Raw genomic sequence first — 22957 nt, forward strand, 5'->3', positions numbered from 1 at the left:
TGAAGCACGGAAATCCGGAATGCGTGGGGTAGCCACTACCCACGCACTTTGGCGACATTCCTTTCGAATTTCCAAGGGTAATTGGGAATCTTAAACCGACCAACTCTGGAGCCGTGACTCAGATAACATGCACGGGATATAGATTAAAAAGCAAAAGTGCCACTCTAGCATGCTTACAGATCTCCGCTGTTATCTTCCCAAGTCTTCGGATCTTCTCACTTTACCAAGCGTGTTTTGTCCTTGGAGCTTTCTTAGCATCATCAGCTTTTTCCTTTTTTTTCTTCTTTTTTGTTTCTACCCATATTCATTTCCTTGTCCTCTGCTTTTAGTTCCACTGGATAGTGCATCCGGGAGACCGTTACTTTTGATTTTGCTTTTACTCCGTTTTGAACTTTCGCACTGTTTCGAGATCTGGGATTTGCTGCGTTACATGGATAGGGGATTACACCGAACCAGCGGGGAGGCTTGACCTAAAGGTCTATTTTTGCTTAAGCAACTTGAATATATAACTACTATCGATGAAGTTACAAGGGGGAGTTGTCGTTGCCGGGCTAGTTTAGCTCGCTTTTTTCTTTTCTTCACTATTGACTAATAAAGACCAATCAGACATATATACATTTAATCAGTATTGGTTTGCGAAATCAAAATGCATGGGATGGCGTTTTACTGTTGAAGTCGGGTCGTGTGCTTTCTTTTCTTGAATACCTGGTTGCGTTATTTGTTGAATCTGTGTGGGTTGGGATATCGTTAGACTGGCTGCTTTCTTTTGAAGTTTTCTTCTTTTCTTTTAACTTTCCCCCTTTCCTTTCCCTTTCCTTTTTCTTGACGCCTGACATTCTGGGTTCAAATTTCACATATATCATGATATCATATCATCATTCAACCCAATTCAATTCAATTCAATTCAATTCAATCAGCAGTTGATCATAAAGATCAATGCTGTTCATTCGCTGTATCGTTAACTTGATGGATCCATGATGTGGTTTTTTGTGGTGCATGTTCGCTAATTGGCTGGATGGCTTCCACCGCTGCTTTCTGGCAAGAATGCAAGCCATGTTGTTTTCTTTCTTTAGGTGCATAAAGTCGGGTTTAGTATTGTCCGTTGTAACATCTATCATATGTGTACATACATCTACCCCTAGTATTTGCTTTCTGAATGAAGTCTCAAAGAAACCATATCCATGTCCCATGACAGGCTTCTAGTTATTTTCTAACGCAGAACCCCCGCATGTTGCCGGCCGTCTCATTATTCGAGCCTCGGGCGATGAAACGAGGATCTCTAAAGCTAAAAGTGAGAGAGTGTGTGTGTGTGGGATTTCAACCGATCATCTCTGCTGCATGTCCAGATAGAGGGGGTTTCCTTGTTCGAATTCGGAGTGTGGGGTTGATAATACAGATACGATGCAGCAGAAAAAGTACAGCTCGTTCGGGGTGCATATGGACGGGTTTTGATTTCGACGAATGAGAGGTTGAGATTTTGTGAGCATGCGACAAGATACCCACTTCAGCTTTTTTTTGCTCTCTCCCTCTATTCGAAGCTGAGTTTATTAATTTCAAGGGTGGTTCGACCGTTTCTTTCGGCAACGGAGATTTGTTATTTGCTCTGATATCTTATTATCATAGTATACAGCTGCTGCGAGTACTAGGCTATATGCTACATGCTTCATGCACTTGAATCTTTTTTGATTAAAGATGCATGTTGGCTGCATGTTCAAAATATTTGCTTTCCTTCTTTCCTTCTTCTTTTCTCAATGCACGGTTTAGATACAGGCAAAAGCTAAAAAGTATGTATGTACATACATACGTACATGTAAGTTGAGGCTGGGATGGCCATGGGATGGTTTTGTTTTTTTGGTGTGTGTGACCTTGGCGGTCTGGTGGGGATATGGCTGACTATCTAGACTTCGGGTCCTCACAAAAGTGTTAAATTGACCAGCTTAGCTCCTAACGATGGATTTCTAGAACAGCTATTGTCACTTAGTATGCTATTTTGGTAGAATATTGTCTCGGAAGAATCATGAATTTCGGTCATTCCTTTCAGTCTGTGTCATATCTTTGGGCCATGGGGTGGAACGAGTTAATGAGGGAAGCTAGTAGTAGGGTGAATAGGGCTCACGCATCTTTGGCTAAACGATGATGCTTTCCAAATGACATGGCAGCACAGAGGTAGCATGTGGGAGTAGGATTGCGATTATGAGATCCTTGAATACCCGAAGCTAGCTAGCTAGCTAGCTAGTTAGGGTCCTATCAATAGGAACAAAGAAGAACGCCGCTTACGATCCAAAGCTATTCGTTGAAACTAGAACACTAGAGTACAGGGTCTTGAGAATATATCCTGCATGGTACACGGGAATGCTAGGGAAACATCACCAGCACATTTTTGATCACGCTGGCGCCAAGGTATGTTAAAACATCCAAGATCATGCATTTACGCCTCTGGTCCTATGAAGCGGTCCCGAAGATAATATTACTTTGCCATTTTGATAGTGCGCACACGAGCAAAAATGTGTGTTTTTTTTTTGATATGCAATATAATCCTCGCCTGTTATATTTCTCAGATAATTCGCTCGGGAGAAGGCTTCCATTTCCACACTCTCTCATCCCTGGTTCAGAAATGATAGCGACATCGGAGGCGAAGGCAAGGCAGTGAGCAGGAGATTTCAACTCGATATGACGAATACACTTTTTTCTGGGTCGGGATCAGGAGATCCGCTTTACGCTGGCTGAGCATGATAGCGATACGAGGGGTGTGTGGACATGGAACGATGATGCATGATGAAGTTAAGACGAAGCAGCGGTGGTATGCTTCGTCCGAGCTTATACAACCACTCGAATGTCTGAAACCCACATCTGAAATTCGGTGCCTAGTGTCAGAGTTTTTCATCGTCTGCTTATTCTCTCGCTCATTTTTCTTTCTTTCTTTGAAAATGGTACACCGTATGCGAGCGAAGGGGGGGGAAGAAATAGGAAAGAACAGAGTGCCGAAGCTCCTGGATCCCGGGCTGGTGGGTATTACCGCTTCTACAAAAGGTATCCATCCCGCACTTGGGAAGAGTAACTAATGATGACCCCCAACCTTTCATTGTTTTTTCTCTTTCTGTCTCTTCTTGATCATGTCTCTCTTTCTCGGGACTAGGTCCTCGGGAGACGCTCGAGCTTTTTTTTCTTTTCTTTTACCTCTCTCAGTCTTTCTTTCCTTCTTCCCAGTTCTATGGGTATTGGATTTCCCACAAACGGATAACCCCATGAAAACTATCACTAATACCCCGTCGCATTTTCCCGTTCTCGCGCCCGTCGTGCGACGATAAAGCAGCAGGCCATACTTGAACAGGTTTAGACGAAAAGGTTGTAAATTCTTTTTCACGATATTTTTTTATTATTTTTATTTTCTTCTTCCTCCATCTTCTCTTGGTGATGCACGCCGCCCCGCTTTCCTTTCCTTTTTTGATTTTTTTGATGGAAAGAACAGTGCGAGCTATACTTCGTGTGCTCTATTTCCGTTTTAGAGATGTGGAGCCACCACCTGCCGAAGACGCCTGGGTAGGCCGTAGATCTCTTGAAGGATTTTGGCGTATCGATTATCGATCGCCCTTGGTGGCTTACTTGCTGATTATGTTCAATTCGAGGAAGTATCTATGATTTCGAGGTTGAAAATTCAAGGCGTCTTTCTTGATTTCCTTTTCGACTATCTTGTTATATACGTACTAAAAACCACACAGATTTGGTCGAAGAAAGGAGTATCAGCGAAACGGCAGAAAATACCTCCTTTCCAAAGGAGAGAAAGACAAAAAAATAGACTTCGAAAGCCGATGCTCCATTTAACTTATTTAACATAAAAAAATCAGACAAGAACGATGTGTAGTGTTACAAAAGACGTACCACGGGGGGTAGGTAGTATGTAGTATGTAAAAATCCAATAAGGAAAAGAAAAAGGGAAGACCAACTGCGCCACCACGTGCACCATATCCTCAACTCTGACTCGTTGTTCTGTTGCATTTTTTTTCCCCATGCACCGCCATAGAACTACATAACAAAAAATCCACCCCTTTGAGATTGGTTAAAAGAACTTATTAGGCCACCCGCGCCGCAAGGCCAGCCCACATGCTCATGCACACGACTGTTATCCACAAATTATCCGTTACTGAAAACCTTCTTGTCCTCTTTTTTTTTTACTATTTTTTGTTTTTTTTTTAACTGTCTTGTTTTTCTTTTCTTTTGCCTTTCGAAATTCGGACCAAACTGACTGTTATGGAGTTTCCTCAACTAAAAGCTCCAACTAAGGATTTACGTAAAGGATGCGTGGGTATAGTTATATTTCGGTGGAATTTACCAGCCTGACCACTTGGATTTTCGGAGAATAGGTTTGGAATTTATAACTCGGTAAGTGGAGGGGTTGACCTTTCGTTTTTTTTGTTTTTGTTCTTATAGTTACTTGACTTTGGAAGGTTGGTGGGATGGTATACGTATGGTATGGTATGATAAGTTATAAAGTATAGTATACAAAGAATATGAGTATGACGATGGTAGCTTTATTAATAATATACAGGTATTTGTAATGAATGAATAAGCTAAATGAAAAAGAAAGACCAAAAGCCAAAGCCAAAGCCGACCAACTATGCAAGATGCAAGGGTATTCAAATGCAAGTATGTGAACGAACATCCGTAAATGAAAGACCAGACTCAAGAGAGAGAGAGGGAGAAAAAAAACAAGAAGACTCGTTAAAAGACAGAATATTCGTACATTAGTAATAAAACGCTAAGGATATGCAAGTAAAATCATTATAGTTTTAGTTTAGGAAAACTAGAAAAGAATGTATGGTATGAGAGGTTGGAAAACTACCCCCCCGCACTGGGTATCTTGATGCTTTTTTGTGGAATAGGTATTAGGTTGTGGTTTTTTGTGTGTGATGTGACCTCTTAGATGTCATGAGATCGGTAGGTGGATGTGGATTTTATGCAAGGGATTTTATATTTAGTATGTCATCTCCATTCTCCGGGAGACTACACACCCTCCCCCCCAAAAAAGGTACTTTTGTTTCATCACCTAACGACGCTGGCGGTCCCCCACATGAGGTTGAAGTTCTTAATAGTCATCTGCTGGTTAGCCTCGACGACTTTTCCAAGGTCACCAAGGTTGAGGCGTTCGCTCATGTCCGCCATGGAGCGGTACACCAACTCAGCCAGCAAGTAGCGGGCGTGCGGGTCGGTGTACTTGAGGTGCAGGACTTCGGCAGTGGATTCGGGACCCGTGAAGGATTCCGGCTGGCCCTTGAAGTAGAAGAGGACGATGTTCTCATAGTCACAGAGAGCACCGGCTCGGCAGCCGAGATTTTTGGCAGTGGTTGCGACCTGTTTAGTTTATATGTTAGTAATTTGTAATGACTCGGAGTAAAAAAAATTTTTTCTTGAAAGAAAAAAAATATTGTTTATATAAAGGGAAGGAGGTCGATGGGCTTACCTGTCTAGTTGCGATGTAATAAGAGCTTGCGAGACGATTCTCTAATCCTTGTGCGACGGATTCTGCCCTTCCTTCTTCCCACATTTTTCCACCGGCATCGGTCAAAACTCCAGGAGAAACGAAGTCCATGAAGAAAACGACTTCCTTCTTCGCAACGCCAACGGAGCTTTGAGCTGGAGGGTACAGAGTAAACTGCTTGGTGAAGTGCAACATGGAAGGATCAAGATCTCGGTTTTCAGCAATACCATCAACACTGGCACTGGTAGTAGTAACGAGTCTAGAAGCGTTTCCCTTGTTATAATCGCCGTTATACCTCGACGAATCGATGGCTTGGAGCCAAGCACAGGTTGCGGTGTGGACGGGCTTAAGCCAGAAGTCATCTGCCAAAGCTGCGACATCTTCTTCACCACGGATCAAACGACCAAGAGTCTGGACTGGATATGGTGTGATTCGACGGCCATTCCAGGTTAGGAGTTTTCCGAAGGTTTCTTCGGATGGACGAGTCCACGATTGCTTTCGCATGAGTGGATACGAGGAACCAACAATGGAGTCTTGGTCTGGATGTTGGAATTCAGAGACAGCAGCCTCGCTACGGTCAACTGCTGGGATGTGGCGAGTGATATCTTCTGGACCGGTGATGGTGAGGTAGTCTGTGAGGTTCATAGGCTTAAGAACAGTCAAGACTTCATCACGGTCTGCGACTCTAGAGTCCAAGTTACGTGGGATGAACTTGTTCGCGGGTTCATTTGGCAAGTTTTGCATCTGCAACTCTGGGAGTTGGTAGAGCTTCGTGGAACCCTTGCTGATGCTGTTCATACGCTGCATTGGGAGCTGGGATGGGAAGCTTGCAGGTGGAGATGGTCTATCCGCTTGAATGGAATATCTACGGGCAGCTGGAGACTGCTCACGGGAAGACGACCTCGCCTGATGCTGGACCTGGGAGAGAGATGGAAGGGCAGGTGCGGCTTGCATCGACTGCTGTCCATAATGGATACCCTGTGGAGCCTGTTGGACTGGGAAGCTATTGCTATACATATGCGGCTGCCCCGGGACATAAGAGTGTCTTCGGGCATGTTGCTGCTGGGCATGCATCTGTTGCTGTTGCTGTTGAGAAAATGGAACTACGTAGACATCCTGAACACCTGGAGATGTCAAGCTATTGCTGCAGACCATGCTATATTGTCCCTGTTGCTGGGCCTGGGCCTGGGTTGGATGTTGAGAAGGCATGACAGGGGGCACATTGGTATCAATGCTTGGGCGATGGGTGGGTTGAGCTGGTGGAGGAGTGCTGTTTGGAGTCGGAATTCCACTGTTACCACCGCTACCTGGTCTTTGCATGTATGTCTGCCCTGGGCTACCCGATGGGATGGTGTAGGGCGTTGGCTGGGAGAATTGTTGCTTAAGAACAGGGTTTGAGGCGATATAGGCGGAAGCATCGAACTGTTGGAGCTGGGGTGGGATCTGATGGACCGGACGGGGTTCTTGCCTGACGGCGCTGGACTTGACTCTGTCGAACAAACCCATTTTGATGATGTATTATTATAATAGGGCTGACTGAAGTTATTTCGAGTACTGCTGTGATATATACGGCCGTGGGCAACGTAATATATGTGGACGTCTCCTGATATATATAAAAAAAGCGTGGAAAAAAAGGCAATCAATCTTCCAGAGACTGGTGGTAATATGTATGGGCTTGCTCAAACGGGGAATTCTAGTCAACCGATTTGACAAAACTAAATAAATAATAGTAATAAAAAAAAGAGGATATTAAAAAGGTAGTAAGGTTTCTATCGTCTAGATATATAAAATAGGAATATTATATAACGACCAACCGGTGGAAGCTAATATAATTTAATCGAGTGTCGGAATCGGAGCGAGATCTGATGCTGGGTCGACTGGATTGAAGTGAAAGAGTAAAAAAAGGGTATGCGCTAAAGATGCAACAAACCAACAAGAAGATAACAGAAAGGTATTAAAGCAAACGATATATATCAGCGGGGCGATGAGGAGGAGAGCGAAGAAAAATCTGGGAACGGACCCAACAGTTGGGGTAGCGATATATAAGCAGAAGTTCATTCATTCAAACCGGACCAAGCTGGATTTGTTTTTCCTTCTTTGTCGCCCCAGCGCTTGATTAACTGTTAATGCTAATGTTGATGTTGATGTTGATGTGGGGAACAGGTACCAAAACTAGATCGAACTGACTAAACTAAACTAGAACTGGCTGGACTAACTGGAACTCGAAGGTTGGAATTTCGCAGGCGGCGGATGTAAAAATAGCAATCCCGATAACTTTACTGGATATTCTGCTATTCTGCACCTCATTTTTCCCTCTCGGCCCTGGTTCAATGGCCAGGGGGACTTCGCGAAGCCAGAAGAACAGGTTGAAAGTCAATTTAATTTGCGGTGGCGTTGTATGCAAGTCGAAGGAACGAGATCTCTGGGCGCTACGGGAGATGTCCTTTGGTCTGGGACCAGCTGGGGAGCTTGTAGCTCAATGTCCGACCCGGCCAATCAGCGACGCGAAGCTAACAAGGGAAGGGTCTTCGCGCCCAACAGCGGTGTGATTGGTGCAGGGCTGGTCAAAGGGCCCGGTCTGTACCCATTTTTGGGCCGGCGCTTACAAAGGGTACATACAACAGAACACTAAACCCGAATGTAAGACCCCAGAGGCAAAGATAACACCGAATTGATTCGAATACAACCTAAACGCCAGAAAATGCATGCTGTGTCTTTAGGCATATGTGTGTATAACCTGGCGATCATGACAGGCAGATTTCGAATTCAAAATTTTTTTCTGACAATGCTGGTCACATCTTCCAGGGCATAACCAACTTGATGTTGTTTTTGTCTTTTCCAACACAAGTAGCGTCTGTACGTAATTATAATGACCCTGGTTGTATTGTTCTCTTCTTTCTTTCCTTTTTTTTTCTTGAGAAGACGTGATATAATGCTAATAATATGTGCATACCTACCTTGGTACTTGCAGACGGGACGGGCGGTTTGGATCACAGACCACCTGGACCATTCTCAAATTTAGAGAGGTTAATATTCAAGAACAACATATCAAATTCAACAAGAGAAGAATATGCACCGCGAAATGAAGGAGCGTTGCACCGCGCCAACTTCTTCTGTGCTTTTCTCTCGGAGAGACACGGACGGGAGGCTGGAGAAAATCCTTGAAGTAAAAATACTGGTTGTTCTTTTGGTGTACTCTTTTTACATATTGTGTAAAAAGATCCCTTCGAATGCAGCCTTTGTCTCCATCGAATTGGCTTCAGAGATATAGCCGCTGTGGATACTTGTACATACGTACACTAAAAGGTCACAGACATATATATTGCCTGTCTTGACATCTACCAAGGCTTTTCTTCCCCGAAACACCATATCCGCTACATTGGACCCCCTTCTTAGGGAATCAAAACTGTTGAATCTACCCCGCTTCTACGGAGGCAAGTCGAGCTCACTAGAAACCAACGGTGCTGTTGGTACTATCGTGCTGTACGTAGGTGAAACGCCAACCTCCTCGCATTTCGCCGTACAATCATGCATATGCACATATAGTCGAAGTGCGTCTTGTCAGTGCCGGAGTCGGCCTTTGTACTGAACCGAACTATTGTTAATCATTCAATTGGTAGTTCGTTATAGACTTGCTATTGCATTCTAGATATTCCTCTCTCCGCTTTTCACTCTCTGTACTACATACACACCCCGTCCTACATTCGAAGGTATGTGACGAAATTCGTGGGATCCTTTGATTTGAACGGTTAAAGAGGTCCAACCTTGCAGGAGCCAGCGGCTTCGACATTATTGGTAGCGAGCCCCGAGTTACGTGCTTACCTGCCTTGCCAGACCTGTTTACAATGCATGAATGTGGCTCGGGTTTTCTAGAAGGGCGGTTGACAATTGCAACCCTGTCCAAGCTCTGCACTTTTCCACATAGTTGAGCGGCTCCTGTTGATATATCCCTGCTTATTGCGTTCGATACTACGGGAAGAAATACGTGATTCCGAAGGTGCACTGAGTGGCTGATAAGCCGGATTATCCTCATGCATACCGGTCACGAGATCAACCGGACTTCAAGGGACACGAAGTCGACAACGCAAAAACTTTCCCAAAATGCCACACCAGGCTGAGGAAGTCAACACTTTTGTTGGAGTTAGTCTGGCCTGTGAGACCGCAACTGACCTCTCTTCCCTGTTGTAGCCGCGCAATAGTCCTTCCCCCCCGAACCCCCCCCCACCAAGATATAACAACCATGTCATCAATCCTCCCATTTCCCGATGGCCTTGCAGCCCAATTCGAACCCTACCTCCCCTCTTCAAAGGCCAATGGCCTCCCCAGCCTGACCCTCACCTTCGCCACCTCTCTCGATTCTGCCCTCTCCCTCGGACCGGGCATCCAAACCCAACTTTCTGGGCCTCTTACAAAGGCTATGACACACCATATTCGTACCTTCCACTCTGCAATTTTAGTCGGTGCTTCCACGGCTATATCTGATGACCCCGGTCTCAATAGCCGGATCCAAGGCGCGAAACGTCAACCAATTCCAATCGTTCTAGACCCAAACGCCCGGTGGAATATAACCGAATCTAGCAGAGTTGTGCAGACTGCAAAGCAAGGGAAAGGACGGGCACCATTTATCTTAGTTAATTCGAAAAACATAGATGATGATGTTGTTGTAGAGAGGAGGAATATGCTGCAGAATTATGGGGGTGGGTATATCGGTATTACTGTGGATGATTCGGGGCGGTTCAAGTGGGAAACTATACTATCAATCCTGAAGCAAGAATTGGGAATTGAAAGTTTGATGGTTGAAGGTGGCGGGAATGTGATTAATTCACTACTGGAGGACGAAGAGAACAAAAAATTGGTGGATAATGTAATCGTTACGATTGCCCCGACATGGCTAGGGAAAGGAGGTGTCGTCGTATCGCCGGAGAGAAAGCCTAACGCTAAGGGAGAGTATACGCAGCCAAGGTTAACGAACGTGAAATGGATACCTATGGATGAAGATGTAGTGCTCTGTGGGAAGTTAAATGCTTCAGGCACGCCGCATAATAACCCTTAGTATTTAAAATAGATTGTATTATATACTTATATACCAGGATCATGTATACAGACCATGATCCGAATTAGATATTTGCACAGAAGTATCTGGAAATATGAGCGCCTACATCCTATCAGCTCGTTCCAGAATTTCCATTGCCTGCCTCTCAATTTCCCTCTGTTCCCTTTCTTCCCTCTCGGCTTCGGTCTCCACCATCGCCTCTTCAACTACTTCGTTAGTAGTCGTCGCAGCCACAGTATTGACCTTCCCTCCCTTATCCTCCCTCCTCTTCTTCCTGATCTCAGCCCGAGTTTTCCTCAGATCTGGTGGCACTTCGATCCCCAGTTGATCTCTCATTTCCTGTACATCCTTCTCTAACACTTCCTCCCAATAAACATTAAGTAGGCTCTCCGCCTTCCAACCGTTCCTTATCGCCCAAGGGAAATAAACGCTAAGCAGTCTATCCCTCTCGTCCTTCTTCACCGTCAATGTACTAAAAGCCGAAAGCCCAGTCATAGGAAGTCCAGTATTTGCATATTCGAATACTTTCAATGCGATCTCCCCTTCTCTAACAATAGGCAAGCCCGTTATTGCATGATAAAAATCATGACACTCTCTGTACCTCTGCATGACATATGCACATTCCGCATCGTCAATATACCGAACCTCGGATCTAGTATCAGGACTAACACCCTCCCGATCTAACCAAGATACATAAGTGGCACCGATAGTATTTGCCGGTAGAGATCTCAAGTATGGTAAAGAAAGGCTTTGTGATGTAATCCTTGGTCTATCACGGAGGATTCTTCGACCCGTAGGGTGTTTTAACATTCTGTCACGGAGACGGTAGATGAAGTATGGCTGTGCGGTTGTTTCACCGAGTAAAGCGATTAGATCACCTCGGCGGGGGTCGATTAAGGAAATTATGGCGGATCCAGCCGCGAGGAAGAGGCGTTCGGGGAGTTTGAGCGGGACATGGCCGGGATAGTTTGGTGGGGGCCGGTGGAGGACAGAGAAAGTACGGTTATTGGAGATGGCGGGGAGGTATAACTGACGGGACAATTGGGGGGTCCGTGAGCGGAGGCAGCGGGTGCAGGTATGTGCGAGCGAGGTTGAAGTTGGAGTCGCCATGTTTGACGGCTTTGCGCGCGAAGAATCGTGAGTGAAGGTTGGTTGGAGAGGTTGCGAGTTTACAACGGGGTCAACACAATGTGTAGTATGGGATGCGATATAAGTCAATAGTCACGCCACTCTCGCTGAAATATATGATATTGGGATAAACCATGGCTTTGGGAGGTCGAATACAGGTTTAAGATGTAGAAAGTAAACAAATCATACTTAGGATATTAAATTTCAATATGAAGGAGCGAAATTCACACTATTTCATCGCCTCAAGAATCCCTCTCACATTCGCAAACCCAAACTCAGCCATTGTCTCCCCCCACAGTTTGTCCATAGTATCCCTGCCATCTTGCGTATACAACGATGGTGGAAATCTAGGAGATAGATCGCATGTTAGAATAGTTTCAAATAAGCTATATAAGGCCTTGAAAGCTTATGTACTTACGGTCTAACTTCCCAATCCGCCATATAACACCCATGCGCCTCTTTTCCCTTCACCATAGTCGCATCCACAACTGTAGTCCCAGCATCCGTAACTGTTCGAGCTACTAAGGCTTTAAACAACTTCAACCCTATTGCCAATCCTCCTTTAACATCCCTATTGAATTCCGTCCCCTTCAAAAACCCAGGCTCGATGAGGTTTATAACCACATCTTCCGCCTTGACATACTCCAAATCCATCAACTTCCACAGAAAAAAGTGACCAAGCAGTTTCGAACTTCCATATGTCGGGTTTCCAAAATTTTTAGGGTCGTCTAGAGCGGTTAATATGGCGGTTGATTTATGTTCTGGCAGAACCGCAATGTTGGCTAAAGCTGAACTAATAATTGTCAATCTTCCTGGAGATCCTAGCGGAGATTTACTTTTCAGCGAGGGAAGAAGTAAGATTGCTAGTAAAAATGTGGAAAGGTAGTTTATCTGTAATGTCTCCTCATGTTTCGTCGTTTCGTTAAGTCCAAACGCGTGCCTATTAATACCAGCATTCAAAACCGCAATATCAAGTGTGTTCAATTCTTTTTCCACTTTATGAACGAACTTTTGTATGGAATCATAGGACGCCATATCAACCACCCATACTTCAATTATCGCCTTTGGAAACGATGCCTTCAATCTTGCTGCAGCTTCCTCGCCTCTTTCTATCGATCTTACTCCCATTATCAAACGTGATAAGCCCAAAGAGAGAAATTGCCGTGATGACTCGAAGCCCAGACCGGTATTCGAGCCGGTAACTATAGCCACCTTACCCGTTAGACTTATGTCTTTTGGGAACGGCGGAGGGTTGGTATGTTGGGAACGCCAGAAGCGGCGCCAATAGTTTGAGGTGAGGGGTGAAAGGTCGCGGGATGCCATAACTTAGGCAGTAGTTGTGACTAGCTTTTTAGGTAAGCAGGTATAAAGGCTGCTTGGGTTTACGAAATAGGAGTTGAAGGATACGTATTTTATCTAATATGCAACAAGATAGCGGGAAATGAATCTTGTCAGCAATGTACATATAAAATTTAAAACGGTAAGAAAACCAAGAGATAATAGGGCATTGGCAGAGGCATCGCCAATTTATACACGTAATTAGTGTCAGCAAAGCTTACGACAACATTCGAATCGATTAATCTATCACGGGAAATTTGGGAGTATCCAATCGAAGCCTTACGATAGCAGTAGATCCTCAGTCTGAGTTGCGTGGTAGATTTGGGACTATTCCCAAATAGGGAAACAATATCATGTTCTTGGCGTGGCTAATCCCTGCTCTACCGGCCGAAACCCCTGTCGCTGCGAGGTTCTGCAAAGAGCTGTGCGCCGCTTTGGGAATACAATATTAAAGCGTCGCAGTCTCGCCGGACCTTTTGGGGATTACAATTGCTGCTTCCTCTTCATTCTCCCATCATATCAGCTATCAGTCTCCCTGTTTTGTAATCAGCGGCCCGTAAAGTATCTTCCGACACCCCGCTTATACCTGGGCCTGCATTTGCATTTGCATGCCCGTAGCTCTCTTTTTATCCTATACAGTGGTTCGGAACTTAGTTTGCTTGTATTACGTACCGAAAATGCCGGTACCCGTTCGTCAAAAGAAGTCTGGTAAGCTAGCTTCGTTAGGATTACAATATAACCTGAGGCTCTGGAACCCAATTCGATGTAATTCCGGATTCTGATAATCAGTATCAAAAAATTTATTTAGTCGAAGTCCACTTCATTGTCTCTACGGATCCGACAAAAACCGATGCCGACACTCGAAAGTTCATTCGCAGTCATGTTATGCTCGGAAAAAACCTAGGTCGTCCGAGGCCCGATAGGAGGAAGAAGAAGACCCCACAGGATCCCAAACAGTCGTCTAAGGATGCCAATGATCCCAAACAGCCATCTAAGGATGCTAATGATCCAAAAAAAAGCCAGGATGAAGAGGATGCCAAATTAGATGAAATAAATACTAGGCTACTCCTCCGTGGTTCTGTTGCATCGTACAAGGGGCGTTCTGGCTTACCTCCTAGGGTAGGAGGCGATTTTACAACCTTGGAATTCGCATCATCTACATCTCCAAGTATAATCTGTGAAATTATAAAATGTGCGCATTGGTTCACGCGAAATCTCCAGAACTTCTCAAAGAACCTTTACTAATATATACGTTGCGACAGTTGCAAAATCTTCAAAAAAGATACTATTCCCACTAGAACCTGTCATCGATTTTAACCACAAAGATCGACAATGGTGGGACGCATTGACGGTCGACCCGGCATACCTCAACACTACTGCGTTCATGGCATATTCTTACTTTGACCTCATGAGGGGGCATCGTTACGGTCCTATGGTCCCAGAAGCTGCATTTCACTTTATACAAGCAGTACATATGCTCCGAGAACGATTGATAACATCTGACAAAGGGCTTCTTTTCTCGGACTCGACTTTATTTTTGGTGTTATCACTAGCGTTGCACGCACATACGACGGGCGACGGGGCAACAGCGAGGAATCATATGAAAGGTCTTCGTAAAATCGTGGGCATGCGTGGTGGTATCCGTACTTTTCGTCACAACGAGAAACTCCTGATGGAAATTCTGAGGTAAAATTTTCTTGTTGGCATATTCTTCAAAAAAAAGGACTGCATTCTAAAAAAAAACATGTTTCGTAGATGTGACTTAGGAATCTCCCTTCACAGCGGCACTACACCGGTTTTCTTCCTCGACCACCCCTTCTTAGAACCTCTCTACCCGTACCCAGACCACACGCCCTATCTCACTACCGCAAAGCTTACCCATCCTGCTTCTGAAAAATTCCTTGAAAATGTCTCGCCTCGTTTAGCTGAAGCCTGGACGTTTCTAAAAGGATTCTGCTATGTAATGAATTCGGCCGCCGAATCTAATCGTCGACTTCCACAATCAACGTTGATGAACGCAATGACATCAATAATGTACCGCCTCATCTCCATGTCCTTCAAGGAAGAATCAATAGACGAAGCAATACGTCTCGGCCTTCTTTCATTTTCATCCTATATATTCCTCCGCTGGCAGGGTGTAACGCTAGCATACATTCACCTCCCCTCGGTATACAAATCTTCGTTAGTGAACCTAAATCTTTCGGACGAATTTCCGCCGGAAATGATCCTGTGGCTGTTGATGGTTGGGGCGATTGCGGTTTTTGAACCCGAAGATGATTTGTGGTTAAAGCCGTGGTTAAGGGTTAACTTTGAGCTTTGTGGAGTCAATGGATGGGAAGACTTGAAAGGGGTGCTGAAGGGGCTGATGTGGGTGGGGTTTGCGTTTGATAAAGCGGGGGAAGAAGTATATGAGAGATGTACAGGGGAGGAAGAGGCTCGGTTTACCACTGTCGTCTAGCATTATAAAATGTATCCTGACAGCTTTTGAGTATCAATCTCCACCCTTAGGATATATACTACACTGAAGTAATTGTAATTATATTGGAAATTGTTTTGGCGCAGCCTTCAAAGTCCGCTCAGGCCCTCAATGTACGATATTAATATATTTTTGATACTACCTAGATAAAAAATTCGCTTCCGTTGGAGTCTCTTACAGAATTACAGAATTACTGATCCGAAGTTCTTTCTAGTTCGACGATGTATTGTCATTTTTGAATACAAAATATGTAGTTTATATAAAGTAGCTAATTGTGTATCAATGGTTGACCACAATAGGCTGCAGTAGAACCTCGGATACAAGTTCGAAGTGGCTCAAGAATAAGTGTACTTATAAGAAGGAACTTACCGAACAGTCTCGTATCCAAACCCGATTATGAGACTGCTTACCGAAGTACCTACTTAAGTATATGTCCGTACAATAATCCAACAAGCTAGCGGAATGGACTACATATGAAAGCGAAGAAATTCCTCTAACCTCATTTGATTCCAGCCGTCCGCCAAGCGTAGCCAGGCTCATACATGCACATTGAATTCCGGGGAAAAGCCTAACGTTCGAATAATTGCAGAATGGTACCCGGGTCTGAACGCGTAACCATTTCCAGTCCAGTTACCGCCATTCCCGACGGTTTAGTCTTCTCACAGCTCTCTCGCGAGGGTTATTTAACGCTACCTTTAAATACTACCCACTACCCAGGCTAGGATTCTGAAGTCACGCTTGTTACTTACAGCTAGTTAGAAACTAAAGGCCTGCGCAGGATATCAACTATATACATATTTATTCACCATGCCTGATCTTTCAGAAGCTTGGGACGCCCAAGATGACTGGACCGGGGTCACTAACTCTACTGAGCGAAGGCGACGACAAAATCGCATTGGGCAGAGACTTTATCGTCAGTTCGGATACAGACATCACTCTCCCCTACTCATATTCAAGCAATCTGATAACTAATATCTTACTAACGCCAGGCCGAAGGAAACATCTAAAAAAGTTTGCTGCTACTGTTTCAAACCCTTCGCAGGAAATCAATTCTGTCGCCTCAGGGGTAGCCGAGGACAGTTCAAGCAAGAGCGAAGAACTTCCGGTCGTAGTACGCACTCAACCAGAACCACTTAACGTTGTCAACTATGCAGAGGGGTTTATGCTCGTTCTCTGCCCCCAGAATCGCGAGAAGGCCATTGAATTCGTGCAAAGATTCTTTGCAGACTTTAGATTGGGAGTATACAAACCCGGCGACCTATGGATAACCATACATCTAAATGTCCTCAGTGCCTGGTGTCACAATGCACTGGCACTAGCTATCCCATTCGAGGATCTCGAAAGCGACGATAGCATCTCACCGTTTAATTTTCACCACCCAATACCACCAGGTACCGTTGCGCGAACATCATCAGTCCCTGTTAATCTTCATCCTACATGGTTACAAAAAACCATGGTTCACCATCCATGGGTCGATTTGATCCCTGTTCCCCAAATGAGGGATAACATTCTCTGTGGATTGGAAACTGGTCTGTTCGACGAAGACGAGTTATGTCGCGAGCTGGCAGGTGCGGAAAACAATGATGGGGACATGCAATTATCATTTCTAGTTTGGGGAGAAGCATGGGATATTAAGAGCTGGGAATTGAGTGCTGGTTTCTTTAGTAGATGGAAGTTTTTGGTGCAAGGATGTCCTGAGATTTTGGAGACCACCAATTTCTGGCGCGAAAAACGGGGCGAGCCAAGAATTGAGATGATTGAAGATATCTAAAGAGTCAATATTACAGAAGCAGAAGATTCAATATGTTACAATATTAATTCCGCAAATTAACCGAGTACAAAACATCAAGGACCAAGAACCTCAGCCAAACTATTAAAAAAAATACAAAATAGAGACATTACTTACGAATGACAAGAGAGAGAGAAAAACGGAATTGAGTGCAAAATAAATTAAAAACGCTACTACCTATCAGAGATTTGTTGTTATTAGAGATGCGCCTTGAGTTCTTTCTGAGTCCAGTTCCACAGCTGCTCCTGAAGATCATGGTTTTGACTGGCCTTCGAACGCTTCCAGATCACACCGGTGGGAGCATAGCAGCCTCCATTCTTCGCTTCGGGACTTGTAGCTGCCCAAATTTGGCTGAGAGCGCCTTTGTCGACTGGTGTGGCAAAGTATATCGCGGTATTGAGAAATGCTTTTAGGAAGAACCCAGCTGAGGCATGATGAAGATTTGTTGCTACCATTCCAGGGTGTACGGTAATATATTTAACATCCTTGGACCTCTCAGCAAGCGCCAAAGTATAATGAACGTTCGCAATCTTCGAAGCAGAATAGCGGGCGGTGGTGTGGCGTTCTGGGCTTGTAGTTTTAAATTCGTCGAACTTGTAAATGTCGCTTGGTGCGACTCGCTCGGATGCTGAAGATACATTGACGACACGGGTTTCGGGGTTGATTGTAGCTGTCTTGGAAAGAATCGGCTGAAGAAGTTGGGTGAAGAGTGCGGGACCAAGATGATTTGTTCCGAATTGGATCTCATAACCTTCTTTCGTGAGGCCTTCGTCTACCATCATTATTCCAGCATTGTTAACAAGGATATCTAGGCGAGATTCTGAGTCTTGGATTGTTTTGGCAGCGGCTTTGATGCTATCAAAAGATGAGAGATCTAGATTTAAGAATGAAATAGGGGCCGCATTTGGGTTATCGGCCTTTAGTTGCTTGATAGCAGCTCCGGCTTTCTCAGCAGATCGTGCAGCTAGGTATATATGAGCGGGGTTATGTTTTGCGAGCTGTCGTATTGTCTCCAGGCCGAGGCCGATATTGCCTCCAGTTACGATGATGACGTTTCCCTTGAGGTTGGGGATATCTTTATTTGGATCGAAAGCGCTACTGCTCCCAAACATGGTTTTTCTTCGTGTCTGGATTCAATAATAATATTGTTTGAGGGTTGCAACGTTGACTCGTTCGCCGAAATAGAGAGACTTGAAATTAAGTATCAGAGAAAATTGAAGGTTGAAAAGATTTGGATGAGAAATAGCTGAGAGTTATTATTGTATGGAAGTGATTGAGGTGTGAATGGTTAAGGTATTCTGGTCAATCGGGAAGCTCGATGTAAAGTAAAATTGAATAGCGATTAAATTGGACTCGAAGGAGGGTCGATAACCTGAACTTTATATCTGCGTCCCCGTTGCATTGATCAGAGTATACGTATACATGTACGGTATTCATACACATGCATTCCGGCATTAGGCTTTTAATCGATAGTTTTTCCGACGAATCTGGTTATCGATAGTTGAATGACATCCGGATTAAATTTCAGGCCCAGGAGAGATATCAGAATCTCCATTGCATTGGTACTCAATTTCATCAATTTCGACGGGGAGTCTAATCCTTGTTTGGTGTTAGTCTAACTTGTTTCTGGAATGGGGCTGCAAGTGCATTACACCCTTGCAAGTGGCTTCTTTACACCCCTGCTAACTACTTACTTGCAACTTTCGATGTTTGTATGATGCATGATGGTATGTCCAACGACTCACGCGAGACAATGTACTGATTTTTGCGTATGTTACGAATCAGCGTACAAAATTGATAAACTTTCCGGCAGGTTCGGGCCACGGAAATTATACATGTCCGATGGTCGGTCCATGGACCGAAATCGCACGAAACTCGAAGATTGGAGCAGTATACTGGCCAAGATTTTTACCAAAACTGCCAAAAGATGCCTGCGAAGGTTATTTCTTTTCTGGAAGACTCTATTGATGGTATGCTAGTAGCCGCTCGTAAATAATCAAAGTGCTTGATCTTGACTTGGGGAGTTTGAAAAACTGATCACTCCAAAAGCTCAATCCCAAAATCCAACACAGTTCGGCCACCTGTCGGGCTGGTTCATTCCTCCCTCAGTGTAGTGTGAGTGTCAAAAATTTCTAGTTTGTTAAACTCTTTTAGAGAACTAGATAAATACGGAACCATATTGCGAAGATCTAGTAATTGAACAGTCACTAATACCTCCAGGCTCTTAAATTAGTGAACGCCTATTTCATAGTATCAACTTAGAAATAGACACAATAAAACCCCAGAGACTTCACAACTTTGAAGTAATATCCACGTGGGCCGGTAAAAAATCAACCAAAGCTTTAATAATCAATTCTTCTCAAGGACTCGAAAAGCTCCTAGTACAGCGGGAAGCTCGTAATTATGAGGAAGGAGAACAAACAAGGGTGAACCGTTCCAAACAACCGACAGGAAAACCTGCATAGAATGCTGAGGGGTTCGATAGGTAGGTGGGGGAGGGGAAATTTCGAAAACAGAGACAAGCAATAACGCCAAGGTATGCAATAAAAGTGGGGAAGCTAAAGACTCACAGATGCAGACTTCTGCGTGACCTATGTTTAGTGGTGCGGGGTAGAATAGATCTGGTAATCAAATCGTTTACCATGGGATTGCGCAACCATCCGATGAGGGTTTTGAATAGGCGCTAGCTTCCAGCTTCAACTCTGGAGAGCGGTATTATTTTTGTGCTTTAATACTTTATCAACTGACGAGGGAAGCTATATTCTATAGTGCGACTCTATAAAAGGAGACCGCTTGTATTATTTTGTACCGGTATATTAAATCTAGATTATTCTATCGCGGGGTCGATCTCCGATATCATTATCTAATAAGTAATTATCCATTGTTGTACAAATAGGTGTTGGATCGAGGCTCCTAGGCACGAGGCCTGCAGATATGCAAGGTTTTGATTACTATACAGGCATTGCATATTCGGTTGCATATAGCCCCATTGAGTCGACTGACTAAACACCAGTATATTATAACATTCTGAGAGGCATCTGGGCCATAATGAAAATATATATACACATATTGTGAGCCATTACAGGATCTTAGACTAATTTTCATATATTCACTCAAAATATTTTCTTCTGCCATAGTAACTTGTATTGGCTTTTATTTATACGATTACTAGGCCTTGGTTTTCCGCTCGTAGTATTTCGATATGGCATCGGTAGCTTCGAGTTCCACCTCAACGGTTTCCGACAAACAGACTCTCCCAGGATTCGAGGTTGGATTTCTGAAGTCCCCACGACGACTTTTGTCCGCATTTCTCGTGATCACAAAAGCCATCGGCTGGGGTATTATCAACTTCATAGTCACATCTAAAAAAGAGCGCAGGCCAGAAAGACCAAAAGTAGCTATCGACGGACGAAAATGGGTCTCCCTATCGCGCTGTTTAGGAGTACATATCTTACCGGTTTGTGGAACTATCACTATTTTTTGGTTAAATGGTGTAAACTACTATATCGGGGGGAACCTCGCCGCATCGAGTAACGAGGAAACTGATAAAGCGTATTTAAATGCACTTCAAGTCGCGGCTAAAGCGCAAGAGTTACTTGTCCTGGCTTCTTTGGCGACGATGGTAGCGGATTATGTGAGATATCATGCTTGCTTGGGGGACGGCGTTCCTTTCGCAGCACTCACGGCATCGTTTTCGTTTACTTCCCTAGGATATATTTACAGCCCCGAATACTGCTCCGTTCTTTTGGAAATACCATCAGGTTCTGCAAGAAGAGTTACCCGCAAAGTACTTTTTGCAATTTTCCTTCTCGCAGTTACTGTCGCGGGTGCCTTGATCGGTCCAGCGACCGCCATTACTATCATACCCGCCATTGACTGGTTCCCCGCCGGAAGCCCTGTTGTGAATATCACCCTTCCCGTGGGCATTACTAGCAGCGCCTTACCTCTCACACTCAGATCTAACAACGTACCCGCGAACTGCTCCAATGCGGAAGCGACCCTAAGCGACCCTCCATGTCCAGCAGCTGGTTACTATTCCATTATGAGTTGGGCAAGGAGTATCGGGAAACGAGATCCACTTTATTACAAAGGTGTCCAGCAATATAATCCTAAGGTAGTGGGCAGCGACTTTGCTACTGAGATAATATTCCAACCTATTTTCGAATTACGCCGTTTCTTCAACATTATACGCTGCGGACAACCTAAGTACAGGGAGATGGCGGTACTGCTGGAGGAACGAAGGGCATGGCATTTCCGTCTTCTTAATTTATCAAATTACGGCTTGGGAAGGTTTCGTTATCGATTTCGTTCCGATGCAAGAGTTAGTTTCCGTTCCGAAGCACCTCGTACATTGGTTATTTGCAATGAAGGGATGGCTTTCGCAAATTCGACAGTGCTCGGGTTTCCAATACCCTTATCTCCTGAAGGCTGGGAAACAGATCCCGACGCCGAAAAACTTGCACCGGATGCTGAGAATAACGAATATTTTTTTTCCTTGGCGAATATAACCACCGGTGGCGCGCCGATAATCGAAAAGTGGGCCGAATGGGCTGGAGTAAATACAACAGCCAGATTTCAGGATCCAAAATGGCGGTTACAGTGGGTACGAGCAGGATCGGTAGCACATTCGGATCCGGGAATTGCATCAGCTCGAGCGGTAGTTTATGCTCCGATTTTAAACCAACCGGGCGATGACATAAACAATACAAGCCGAATCGTATATACTTGCAGTATATTATCACATTGGCTTCCATCGACAAGTAGCATCGACGTAAACCTGGACGTCTCAATCCGCCAATTTACTTCGAAGCAAACAATCGAACACGAGTACGCCAAAACAAGCATAACAAACTTCTATAATGGGAATGGAACGCTTCGGGGTCAAAGAGCATACATCGACCAGGACCCTATAATGCTTGAAACGGACTGGCTAGATGCTTTGACTCCAAACATAATGCCTCCACAAGACTACAATACGAGGGGTCGAGAACTTACTATTGAAAGCACCCTGTTGGATTCTCTTGGTAGTAACACCACATCTGATAATTTCAGCAATGATCTGGCCATCTCATCCATTTTATGCGCTACTGTTAGCGATGGTCTCTCTCGGGTCAACACTAAAAGCCTACTTTACCCGTCTACATCCGAGGATTCGTATCCACTCGACTTGAATTTCGAAGTCCAGGGTTACGGATACAAGACGGATTCGAGAACATCGCAGTGGGCGCTAGCCCTTCTCGGCGGCCATCTTTTATTAGTGTTAATACATGTTGGCTGGACAATAAGCATCTGTCGATCTTTCAAAGCTTGGGAAACCTTTTCTGAGGTTATAGCTTTAGTGTTAAATTCGGATAAGTCGGATATTATGGATAATTGTTGCGCGGGGATCGAAAGATTCCATACGCTCAGGAATACTGTTTTGATTCGAGAAGTGGGAGAAGATAAGAGACTGGGGTTGGTGTTTAGTAGGGATGTAGATGCAGCTGGGTTGAAGTTGGAAAAAGTGTCTGCGGATGAGAAGTATCCAATTTTTTGAACTTTGAATGTTCTAGAATCGAATTACGAGTTGTGGGTGTTGGATTGTATGGCATAGCAACCTTGTTTGGATGATCGATTTGTAATCAGCATTCGCCCAATCACGGGACAACGTTATGTCCATTTCCGCGACTTAAGTCCTCTTTAACTTTAACTTTCTCC

At 44.5% G+C, this 22957-nt stretch overlaps 8 protein-coding genes across 8 annotated transcripts; 4 read left to right on the forward strand and 4 right to left on the reverse strand.

Annotated features, from left to right (window-relative positions):
* Nucleotides 1-5040: 5040 nt before the first annotated feature.
* Nucleotides 5041-6982, reverse strand: AOL_s00110g42 (uncharacterized protein; the record flags this gene model as incomplete). Its single annotated transcript, XM_011126732.1, has 2 exons — nt 5041-5349; nt 5459-6982. The coding sequence occupies 2 exons, from the start codon at nt 6980-6982 to the stop codon at nt 5041-5043; spliced, it is 1833 nt and encodes a 610-aa protein (XP_011125034.1).
* A 2734-nt stretch (nt 6983-9716) lies between these two features.
* Nucleotides 9717-10529, forward strand: AOL_s00110g43 (uncharacterized protein; the record flags this gene model as incomplete). Its single annotated transcript, XM_011126733.1, has 1 exon — nt 9717-10529. One exon carries the CDS (start codon nt 9717-9719, stop codon nt 10527-10529), a length of 813 nt encoding a protein of 270 aa, XP_011125035.1.
* Nucleotides 10530-10631: 102 nt separating this feature from the next.
* AOL_s00110g44 (uncharacterized protein) lies at nt 10632-11639 on the reverse strand (the record flags this gene model as incomplete). Its single annotated transcript, XM_011126734.1, has 1 exon — nt 10632-11639. The coding sequence occupies one exon, from the start codon at nt 11637-11639 to the stop codon at nt 10632-10634; it is 1008 nt and encodes a 335-aa protein (XP_011125036.1).
* Nucleotides 11640-11886: 247 nt separating this feature from the next.
* On the reverse strand, nt 11887-12785 carry AOL_s00110g45 (uncharacterized protein; the record flags this gene model as incomplete). Its single annotated transcript, XM_011126735.1, has 2 exons — nt 11887-12004; nt 12076-12785. The coding sequence occupies 2 exons, from the start codon at nt 12783-12785 to the stop codon at nt 11887-11889; spliced, it is 828 nt and encodes a 275-aa protein (XP_011125037.1).
* Nucleotides 12786-13672: 887 nt separating this feature from the next.
* AOL_s00110g46 (uncharacterized protein) lies at nt 13673-15453 on the forward strand (the record flags this gene model as incomplete). The annotated part of the gene is made up of 4 exons (XM_011126736.1): nt 13673-13703; nt 13804-14163; nt 14258-14681; nt 14751-15453. The coding sequence occupies 4 exons, from the start codon at nt 13673-13675 to the stop codon at nt 15451-15453; spliced, it is 1518 nt and encodes a 505-aa protein (XP_011125038.1).
* Nucleotides 15454-16278: 825 nt separating this feature from the next.
* On the forward strand, nt 16279-17242 carry AOL_s00110g47 (uncharacterized protein; the record flags this gene model as incomplete). The annotated part of the gene is made up of 2 exons (XM_011126737.1): nt 16279-16384; nt 16461-17242. 2 exons carry the CDS (start codon nt 16279-16281, stop codon nt 17240-17242), a joined length of 888 nt encoding a protein of 295 aa, XP_011125039.1.
* Nucleotides 17243-17457: 215 nt separating this feature from the next.
* On the reverse strand, nt 17458-18372 carry AOL_s00110g48 (uncharacterized protein; the record flags this gene model as incomplete). The annotated part of the gene is made up of 1 exon (XM_011126738.1): nt 17458-18372. The coding sequence occupies one exon, from the start codon at nt 18370-18372 to the stop codon at nt 17458-17460; it is 915 nt and encodes a 304-aa protein (XP_011125040.1).
* A 2090-nt stretch (nt 18373-20462) lies between these two features.
* AOL_s00110g49 (uncharacterized protein) lies at nt 20463-22796 on the forward strand (the record flags this gene model as incomplete). The annotated part of the gene is made up of 1 exon (XM_011126739.1): nt 20463-22796. One exon carries the CDS (start codon nt 20463-20465, stop codon nt 22794-22796), a length of 2334 nt encoding a protein of 777 aa, XP_011125041.1.
* Between the last annotated feature and the right edge of the window lie 161 nt (nt 22797-22957).

This window comes from Orbilia oligospora (assembly GCF_000225545.1).
Source record: "Orbilia oligospora ATCC 24927 unplaced genomic scaffold scaffold00110, whole genome shotgun sequence".
Taxonomy (NCBI): domain Eukaryota; kingdom Fungi; phylum Ascomycota; class Orbiliomycetes; order Orbiliales; family Orbiliaceae; genus Orbilia; species Orbilia oligospora.